The sequence below is a fragment of the Salpingoeca rosetta genome, assembly GCF_000188695.1.
Source record: "Salpingoeca rosetta unplaced genomic scaffold supercont1.21, whole genome shotgun sequence".
Taxonomy (NCBI): domain Eukaryota; class Choanoflagellata; order Craspedida; family Salpingoecidae; genus Salpingoeca; species Salpingoeca rosetta.
Genome location: NW_004754913.1, coordinates 445193 through 454417, shown reverse-complemented (window position 1 = coordinate 454417; position 9225 = coordinate 445193). Strand labels below are relative to the sequence as shown.

General features: G+C 54.9%; 3 protein-coding genes across 3 annotated transcripts in view; 2 read left to right on the top strand and 1 right to left on the bottom strand.

Annotated features, from left to right (window-relative positions):
- Positions 1-2653, bottom strand: part of PTSG_08101 (annexin 6) — a gene marked incomplete at its 5' end in the record, with an annotated part of 8281 nt that extends 5628 nt beyond the window's left edge. The window contains 9 exons of the mRNA XM_004991064.1: positions 47-90; positions 279-323; positions 548-605; positions 830-969; positions 1364-1400; positions 1615-1689; positions 1929-2009; positions 2155-2205; positions 2528-2653. Of these exons, the coding sequence (XP_004991121.1) occupies positions 47-90; positions 279-323; positions 548-605; positions 830-969; positions 1364-1400; positions 1615-1689; positions 1929-2009; positions 2155-2205; positions 2528-2653 (657 nt within the window). The remainder of the gene's footprint in view (positions 1-46; positions 91-278; positions 324-547; positions 606-829; positions 970-1363; positions 1401-1614; positions 1690-1928; positions 2010-2154; positions 2206-2527) is intronic.
- A 360-nt stretch (positions 2654-3013) lies between these two features.
- On the top strand, positions 3014-7496 carry PTSG_08100 (uncharacterized protein). The gene is made up of 7 exons (XM_004991063.1): positions 3014-3122; positions 3396-3488; positions 3683-4061; positions 4303-4461; positions 5242-5672; positions 5996-6079; positions 6280-7496. Exons 1-7 carry the CDS (start codon positions 3081-3083, stop codon positions 7231-7233), a joined length of 2142 nt encoding a protein of 713 aa, XP_004991120.1. The 5' UTR covers positions 3014-3080; the 3' UTR covers positions 7234-7496.
- A 210-nt stretch (positions 7497-7706) lies between these two features.
- PTSG_08099 (transmembrane 7 superfamily member 2) overlaps positions 7707-9225 on the top strand; it is a gene marked incomplete at its 3' end in the record, with an annotated part of 3430 nt that continues 1911 nt past the window's right edge. Inside the window, exons 1-3 of the mRNA XM_004991062.1 lie at positions 7707-8122; positions 8390-8584; positions 8859-8962. Of these exons, the coding sequence (XP_004991119.1) occupies positions 7804-8122; positions 8390-8584; positions 8859-8962 (618 nt within the window). The 5' untranslated portion in view covers positions 7707-7803. The remainder of the gene's footprint in view (positions 8123-8389; positions 8585-8858; positions 8963-9225) is intronic.

Below are 9225 nucleotides of genomic sequence, written 5' to 3'. Positions count from 1 at the left end.
TACCATAACCATCACCACAAGTGAAACCTTCACCAGCCAGTATTACCTTTGCATCCTTCTCTGGGTCGAAGGGCTCGTGGGGCACAATGGCTGTCATGAACAGCCGCATGCACACACGCGCGCACACACATGTCCACATTCATGCACACATACAAGTGCGAAGACGGACGAAAACGACAAGATGAGTGAAAGCGACTAACGTGTACCGACAGTTGAGAGAAGCTGGGCATGTTACACAGTGCACAGTGATGGATGACAGGTCGTGGGTGCGAACTCACCACAGCCCGTGAGCTCGGGCTCGTTCAAGTACGCGGCAATATCGTCTGTAGAGGGAATATACGCGACGCGACCACGGATGCACATCCCGAGAACATTCGTTCATCGGCATGTTTGTGAGGGGACAACCAAGCGCGAGCCGCAACAACACGAACAACGCAAACAACAGCAACCGTCACCAGCACCGCCACCGCCACCACCAACATGACAATCACTGTCCTCATCAGCATCACAACCATCACCACCACCAGCATCCGCAAGACAGCAGCACCTCCGAACGTGCGCCATTCGCCGTTCAGGGCGTCCTGGTCCATCGTCTCCAGCGACGACTAAACACCAACAGCAACACCAACAGCAACACCAACAGCAACACCAACAGCAACACCAACAGCACACCATCAAAGCAACACCACCAAAGCAACGGAGAAAGGTGGGTGAGAACAGGGGCAACGCTCATAGAAATGCGTACATGTTGTACATGCAGCACACATAGACAGCTCAGCTCACAACAGTGTTGCACAGCCGTCATGAACGCCTGCAGGCAAGCACTTACGGGGCCGTCTGCTGCTGTGGACTCGCCGCCCTCAACGCGCGGAACGGTGTATGGCATGTGGTGCGACGCTGCTTGCATCATGGACCCGGACGGGCGCATGTGCAGCGCTTGCAGGCTGTCGGTGAGCCGACGCTGGTTGTCTGCATGGCATGGTTCACACGACGGTCACAAAGCAACACGGGTGAATGGGGTGAGCACACGCTGGCAGAGGAAAGGAGCAGTGCAATTTTGCTGAGCACGTGTGCTGCTGTGGCCTGGGAAGCGGTGTGGTGGTCGACACGATGGTGCAAGGGTCTGGTAGATGCTGTGATGCTGGCGGTGGTGGTGGTGATGGTGGTGATCCTGGTGCTGGTGGCGGTGGTGGTGCTGGTGCTGGTGGTGGTGATGCTGGTGGTGGTGGTGCTGCTGGTGCTGGTGCTGGTGCTGGTGCTGGTGATGCTGGTGGTGCTGGTGGGACAAGCACGTGCCATACAGCGATAGACAGCATGAAACACGTAGCATGTATGACGGCTCATGTCCCTTGTCACATGTCACCTTGCAGCTGGCCGAGGGTCACCATGTGCGAATGTTCCTGTGACGTGAGCAAAGTGGAGTGGGCAGGGGATGAGCGAAGGTGCGTAGGCTAAGTTCATGTGTCTCCTTGACGTCAAGGACTTTGATCAGTGTGCGCACACTTGTTGGCCACACACACACACAACCATGCCCACGCGCGCGCGCACACACACACACACACTCACACACTCACACGCACGCACACACGCACGCACACACACACACATACGCACTGGAGGGGAAAAGTGGTGGAGCAGGCGCTCCTGCTGCTGAATGAACGCGCGCATCTGGCGGTCTTGCTCAAGCACCTGCAAGACGTACAAATCCACACACACACACACGTGCACACACACACGCACGCACCCACGCACACACACATACACCACACGCACACACGCGCACACACACCACACGCGCACACGCACACATGCGCACGATAGAGTACAACAGTGTACAATGTGAGCAGTACCTTTCGAGTGATGCAAGTGCAAGCAAGAGCACACGCGCATTCAACATGCGTGCGCAAGCGCAGGTGGTCGCGACGTACGCGCTCTTGGAGATGAAACAGTTGAAGCAGGTTGTTCATCTGCTCCCGCAGCTGTCGCATCTCCGTTTCCATCGTGTTGACCTAGCGACATGCATACAAGTCGTCACACAAACGTGTTCTCATCAACCCATGGAGACTTGGCCATCGCGAGCCAGCAAAAACACGCACTCAACAGGTCTCCGTGGCTGCTGAGCTGGCGTGGTGTTGCTTGTGTGCTCTCTCTCACCTTCTGCTCGAACGTGGACATGCGCGTCATGAGGGCTGTTCCCTCTGTCTTCTGCAAGGTCGTGAGCGAACAGAGTGCACACAGCAAAAGGGCGCATGAGGTCATGGTAGACGGACACGCAAGCATTGTGTGCCAGTGGCACCGCCACGGCCAGTAAATGAAGAGACAATCGAGCGGCGGCAGCAAAACAAGCAGGGAGCACAACAGAAGGACACGCAAGACTGCAGAGGGGAGGGCTGGCATGTGGAAAAAAAGGACGGATGCGCTTGGAAATAGAGAGGCACACACACACACACAAGCACACACACAACACACACACACCACAACACAACACACACACGCAAGCACGCATGTAAAGATGGACACAACTGACCCCATGCTGGGCATACGACTGCTCGATATTCCGCTGCGTCTCTGCCATTCGTTGCAGCGCGTCATTTTGCGCCGCCAGCTGCGCTGACAGGCTGTTGTAGCGGTCCTGTAGCTCATTTCCACTCATCCTGCGTGCGTCGTGTCAAAATGCCACCTTCTTCGCCTGCACGTGCGATCGAGTGGTGTGTGTTGTGTTGTGTTGTGTTGTGTTGTGTTGTGTGGTTGAACAATGACGATGCGTTGTGCGTATGAGTGAGTGAAAAGTGCCCCAGCTCAGATGAATAGGAAGACAACCCGCTCATGATGAGAGAGAGCAAGCGAACGCAGGCCGTGCGTCGAGGGTCGAGGGGCTGAGGGGTGTCGACCTCGGACCACACCTGTGTGTGTCCAGCAAAACACCCAGCCAGCTAACTCGAAAAAGCTCCCACAACAACATTCCTACCTCTGGGTGTCAACGTTTGTGAAGATTTGGCATGATTTCCGTTGGTTTCGCTTTGCACGCAGCCGCCAACAAATTTCAAACCAGCAGCCAGCAGTGCAGCTGACACGCGACCATGTCAGCGCGGGACTTGAACAGCACTCCCGACCAGGACCAGGTGAGGAGACCTTCTCTCTAGACCTTCTCGACCTTCTTCTTCGGCTGCATGACTGAACGTGGAGAGGTGGAAAGAGGAAGTGGAAAGGCGGTTGACGGGGGAAGGGGAAGACACTGAAGTGATAAGGGCAGCGTTTGCTGTTAGACAAACTCACGCGCTGTTGCTATCACACACAATGTCTACAATGTGCTGTGCTGACGCCACAGCACAGCAGCACACACTCACTCACTCACTCACTCACTCACTCACTCACTCACCACATCACACAACAAGGGCGACTCGTCCGATGACGGCACGGGAGCATCCCACAATGGCAAAGAAGAGGAAGATGTCCCTGTGGACTACACAACCCTGTCAGCAATTGAGGTGAGTGACCTTTGGACTCTTTGAATGCAAACACCGGACGTGTGTGTGTGTGTGTGTGTGTGTGTGTGTGTGTGTGTGTGTGCTCGGGAAGTGGCATTGTTGTCCCCGTCCCCCACCCGGAACAATAATGACACTCTCCCCCTTCTCACTTGCTATGTATCTTGCTCAACCCACTTCTTCATCCTTCCTTTCAGGCCGGCCTTCTTGCGCGCGCATATTTACAAGCAGCAACCACAGAGTACAAGAACGTTGTAGAGGGCATGTACCCATCCTACGACTCACAATGCGGCTCCTTGGCGGAGAAGGTCCGAAAAATCGCCGACAAGCATGGGATTGCACTCCTTCCACTTGAGCCATCTTACAACGAACATGAGACAGAGAAGTACCTCGAAGACATGCTGAAGCAGCCCTTCGCGGAAAACATCAAGGCCCTGATTCAGGAAATCCGCAGCGTGCTGAGCGAGAAGAAGCAGGTTATGCCATTGAGCAAGGTGAAAGGATTCCTGCGTCGTATTGACGACGTCAGACGCAAAGGATTCGCCGAGTCTCGGATGAACAGACGGTATTGGCACGGTGCGTTTGCTTCATCCTAGATGCTATGCATGTCTTGCATGTGCAGCTGATGTGACCAAATGCGGCGTTGTTTGCGTGCATGTGCATGTACATTAGTGTTGTTGTTGTTGTTGCTGTTGCTGTTGTTGTTGCTGTTGTTGCTGTTGTTGTTGTTGCTGTGCTTAATCACTCTTGCTTGCTGGTTGACACGCTGTTGGCGCATTGCTCGAGCTCATGCTGGCTGTTTGCGTGGTTCATGTAGACATCCGTTGGGACTGGAACCCCACGTTAGTTGCCGAGGAAAGGGCGAAGGATCGCAGAGAAGTGTTTAGGCAGCCGTTCTCTGCCGAGCTTCTCTGCCCTGACTGGCACCTGCACAACGAGTGGTTTCAAGTGGTGGAACGCAAGGATGACACCTTTGGTAAGGCCAAGCCACTGTGAAGGATGTGCATGTGTCATGTGTACATGCTTGCATGTGAGCGTCTTTTCCACGCGAGCATGCGACACAAGTGTGTGTGTGTGCCAGCGCTGTTAAATGGTCGTTGAGCCTTCGGTGCTCGTTTGTATGCGTTGGAGCATGCGTGTATGTGTTTGCCTTTGCGTGGTCGTGTGTGTGCATGTGCGTGCTGCCTCTGAGGGACAACCTTTCTCTCTCTCTGTCTGTCTCTCTGTCTGTCTCTCTCTCTGTCTGTCTCTCTGTCTGTCTCTCTCTCTCTCTCTCACTCAATCTCTCTCTCTCTCACACTATCTCTCTCTCTCTCTCTCTCTCTCTCTCACTCGCAATGTCTCTCTCTCTCTCTCTCTCTCTCTCTCTCTCTCTCTCTGTGTCTCTCTCTCTCTCTCTCTCTCTCTCTCTCTCTCTCTCTCTCTCTGTCTCTCTCTCTCTCTCTCTCTCTCTCTCTCTCTCTCTCTCTCTCTCTCTCTCTCTCTGTGTCTCTCTCTCTCTCTCTCTCTCTCTCTCTCTCTCTCTCTCTCTCTCTCTCTCTCTCTCTCTCTCTCTCTCTCTCTCTCTCTCTCTCTCTCTCTCTCTCTCTCTCTCTCTCTCTCTCTCTCTCTCTCTCTCTCTCTCTCTCTCTCTCTCTCTCTCTCTCTCTCTCTCTCTCTCTCTCTCTCTCTCTCTCTCTCTCTCTCTCTCTCTCTCTCTCTCTCTGTCTGCATCTCTCATACCAACGATGTTCTGCACACGCCTGCTGCACCGTAGGTTTTCCAACTGCCGCTTACACGCCAGAGACGCGGTTCAACGACCGCATGCAAGGGCCCTTGGCCAAGGCATGTGCTGGCGCAGCAGTGTACGTCAAGAGCAACGCGGTGTTTTGGGCCGACCCCGGCTCTGTCGCCGACTACGTTGTGCGTTTGATCTCAAACCGCAACTGCTACCCGCTGGTGATTGAGCTGAGGACAAGTGACAGCCAGCAGACGCAGGATGCTGCCAAGGCGCAGATGCTGGAGTACGCAGCTAGGGCCATCAGATCAACGGGAAAACAGTGGCGTGATTTGAAGGGGTATTTGTTCCCCTTTGCCATCACCGTCTGCGGGGGGAAGGTGTCCGTGTACGCGTGCACGCTGGGCAAGGAGATGCACAGTGGCAAGGGCTATATCAGTGTCCTTTACACAAAACTTGGCGACACCAAAGTGAGTTGCCACCGCATGTGCGAACAGCGTTGGAGGGTGTTTGCATTGTGCGTCTGTGTGTGGGTGGGTGTGTGTGTGTGTGGGTGGGTGGGTGTGTGTGGGTGGGTGGGTGTGTGTGTGTGTGGGTGGGTGTGGGTGCATTGTGTGCATTGTGTGTGAGGGGGGCTGGGTTGGGTGGGTGGTGTACATGCGCGCACATCTCTGTGAGACACATGCACCTGCACGTGCGTCTATGTGGTTGCTGTCAACTGGCCGCGGCCGCGTATGTCATCGTGTGTGCTTGCACAAGGCCCTCACTTTGTTTTCTTTGTTGTGGCATCTAGCTGGAGAAGCTCGGGAACGTCATCAAGTGGCTGGTCGACGCAGAGCATATGGCACATTACGAGAGGGTTTCTGCCATTGCCCAGGTAGCCGTCGCAGGCGTGATGTTGTGCCGTCTTGCCTTCTTGCCCTCTTGCTCACTTGCTGTCTTGGTATTCTGTCATCATTACACAACACACACACACAAACCCTGTGTGCGTGCGGTGTCCTCGTGCACTTTCGTTCTTTTCGTTCGACAAGCACCAATGGCACTCACCCCAACAATCACACACACCGATGACAACAGGGACGAAAGGCCCCTTCCCCCTCAGCTCCAGCGCTTGCGCCTAAGACGACACCCACAACTGACGGTGCCTCGGACACGCCTGCTTGCACAACCACCAGCACCAGCAGCACCAGCATCACCAGCGACAAGGAGGAAGAAGCAGCTCAGTCGCAGTCCGCGCCACGACAGCAGATTGTCGACACTCGGTGCAGCACGGAGACAGCACCAGCCCCCAAGAGTGACACAGCAGACAGCAGCAAGGGGGAGCAGTGTGAGCGTGCAGACGCCGAAGCAACACGGGCAAGGTCTGCCAAAGTTGCCACGAGATACGTCCTGTCCATCTACAAAGGTGACGAAGACATGGCAGCGTTTGCAGGGGTGAACGGCAAGGTGTTGAAGGTGTGCGGCGGCCGCAGCGTTGATGCTTCTGAGGAGGTGGCCCGGGAGCTGCAGGCCTGGCAACTGCTCTATCCAAATGAGAAGGTTAAAGTGTACCAGCGGTCACGCCCCATCCTTGCGTTTCCCCGGTTAAAGCTGGGAACTGACATCGACGTCGGGCTTGATGCCGCGGCTGAAAACCTCTTTCGCTTGTCGCAGAACAATCTCTGTCACTGCGACATCCGCTTTCACAATGTCTCAGGCGACGGCCGCATCTTTGGCTTTGGTTTTTTCTGCGAGGCTGGTTCGGAGCTTCCCGACTCCTATCCCACGCGGCTGCGCGAGCGGCCTCGCAGTGTGCTGCATGGCAAGCCAACGAACTACCGCGCAGACATTTTGCTGGATTGGGAAGCGCTGCTGTTTTCCTTCGTGTTCTCGGACGATTCCGTTGAATACGTCATGAGTCGGCTGTTTCGGGGCAAGTGGTTCCTGCTGGAGTGGCTGGCAAACAAGCGGGCCAAGCTGGACAAGGACGACAAGGAGACAGCAGCGCTTCTGCACAAGATTATGCAGCACATTGCTCTCGTGTACTTCTGAACTTGACGCGTGGTTGGCATGGTATGCTCCGTGGACTTGGACTTGGACTTGTGGGTGGGAGGGCAGTGTGTTCGTGTATGTGTGTGTGTGTGTGTGTTTGGTGGTGGTTGATGTGGTAGTGGTTCTGGTTGTGTGTGTTTGTGCTTGTGTGTGTTGTGTCCAAATGAGACATGGTTGATTTTGGTTAACTATAATGATTCTCTCTACTCTACTGCAACGCTGAGCAATGGTGTGATGTGATGTGATTGCGACGACAAATACATACAATACAATACTACGTCAATGGGGCAAGGAGAGAAGGAGACAGCAATCCAACCACACACACACACACAAACACACACAGACACACCTACACACAGACATACACCTCCACACACAGACACACACCTCCACACACAGACACAAAGACACACACAGACACACACCACCTCCAATCAGCGATAATTGACCACCTTTTCCGTCAGTTTTCTGCAGCCGTGGTCGCAACATCAACAGTGCCAGTCTCGCCTACAAGCCAGCCTTCATCCTCCTCTCTCCTTGACTTCAGAACACACGCAGCGCGAGCCAACGATGGGCAAGTTTGAGAACCCAAAGACGACGCACTTTGAGTTCGGCGGCGTGCCTGGGGCCACAGTGATGGTCCTGGGGCTGCCGGTCGCCGTGTACTTCCTGTTCTTCATGTGCAACGCGGAAAAGGGCGACTGCTCCCTCACGTCGCTGCCAGCACTGGACTCGCTGCCTCCACTGCGCGAGTGGGTGTCGTGGGACGCGGCAGCGGTGCTGCTTGGCTGGTTTGCCTTTCAGGCTGCCCTCTACATGTTTGTTCCGGGTCAGGTGTGCGAAGGCCTTCCCCTCAGGGATGGATCAAAGCTCAAGTACAAGTGCAACGGTCAGTGTCCTGTGTGTCTCTATGTTCGTGTGTGTATGTTCGTGTGTGTGTGTGTGTGTATATGTTCGTGTGTGTGTGTCTGTGTCTGTGTGTGTGTGTGTGTGTCTGCGTGTGTCTGCGTGTGTGTGTGTGTGTGTGTGCGTGTATGTTTGTGTCTGTATGTCTGCGACTTGAAAGTGCACACCCGTCTTCCCTCCTCCAAGAGGTGGTTTGTTGCTTGGCTCATGTACTGTGTGTTTGCTTCCGGCTACTGTCGGCAACTGTCAGGGTTGCGTGCGTTCTTCATCACCATGGCTGTGGTACCAGCGCTGCACTTTGCGGGCGTCATCAACCTGGCCTACATCTACGATTCGTTTTTGCAGCTGGTGACCGTGTGCATGATCTTCTGCCTGCTCTTGAGCATCTTCCTCTACCTCAAGGCCCGTCAGCCCGGCGCCATGCTCGCCGAGGGCGGCAACAGCGGTGCGTTTGCTCTTTGCACTTGTCATGTGTAGGGTATGCGTGTGTGCGTGTGTGCGTGCGTGCGTGTGTGCGTGTGTGCGTGTTTGTGCTATCTACTTGCCTGCGCGTGTGCATGTGTGTACTTGGGTAGTTTTGTTGCATGTACTTGTGTATGTGCATGTGTGCGTGCGTGCGTGTGCTCGTGCGTGCGCTGTTATGCTTTGGAAAGAGCCAACTCGCAATTCACCCGCGTCTATGCCTGCTGTGCCCACACCCTCCTTGTGCCCGTGAGCAGGGCACATGGTGTATGACTTTTTCATTGGCCATGAGCTTAACCCGCGCATCGGGGACTTCGACTTTAAGTTCTTCTGCGAACTCCGGCCCGGCCTCATCGGATGGGTATGCGAATCAGACGACAGACACGTGCGCGCGCGCGCGTGTGTGTGTGTGCGTGGGGTGTGTGTGTGTGTGTGTGTGTGTGTGTGTGTGTGTGTGCCTGGTGTGTGTGTGGTGGTGGTGGTGGGTGGTGTGTGGTTGCTTGTGGGTGGGTGTAAAGTGAGTGTGTGTGTGTGTGTGTGTGTGGTGTGTTTGTCTGTGCTAGTGGGCGCAATATGTATCATTGTCTGCCCTCTTCACAACTTGGAAGTGTAAGCCCCCCCACC

What these genes read in the sequence shown, in the direction of transcription:
- PTSG_08100 (XM_004991063.1), top strand. Translation starts at nt 3,081, where the DNA reads ATGTCAGCGCGGGACTTGAACAGCACTCCCGACCAGGACCAG. An exon ending in ACGCAAGGATGACACCTTTG is followed by an intron (nt 4,462 to 5,241) that starts GTAAGGCCAAGC and finishes GCTGCACCGTAG; the next exon opens with GTTTTCCAACTGCCGCTTAC. An exon ending in GGGTTTCTGCCATTGCCCAG is followed by an intron (nt 6,080 to 6,279) that starts GTAGCCGTCGCA and finishes CGATGACAACAG; the next exon opens with GGACGAAAGGCCCCTTCCCC.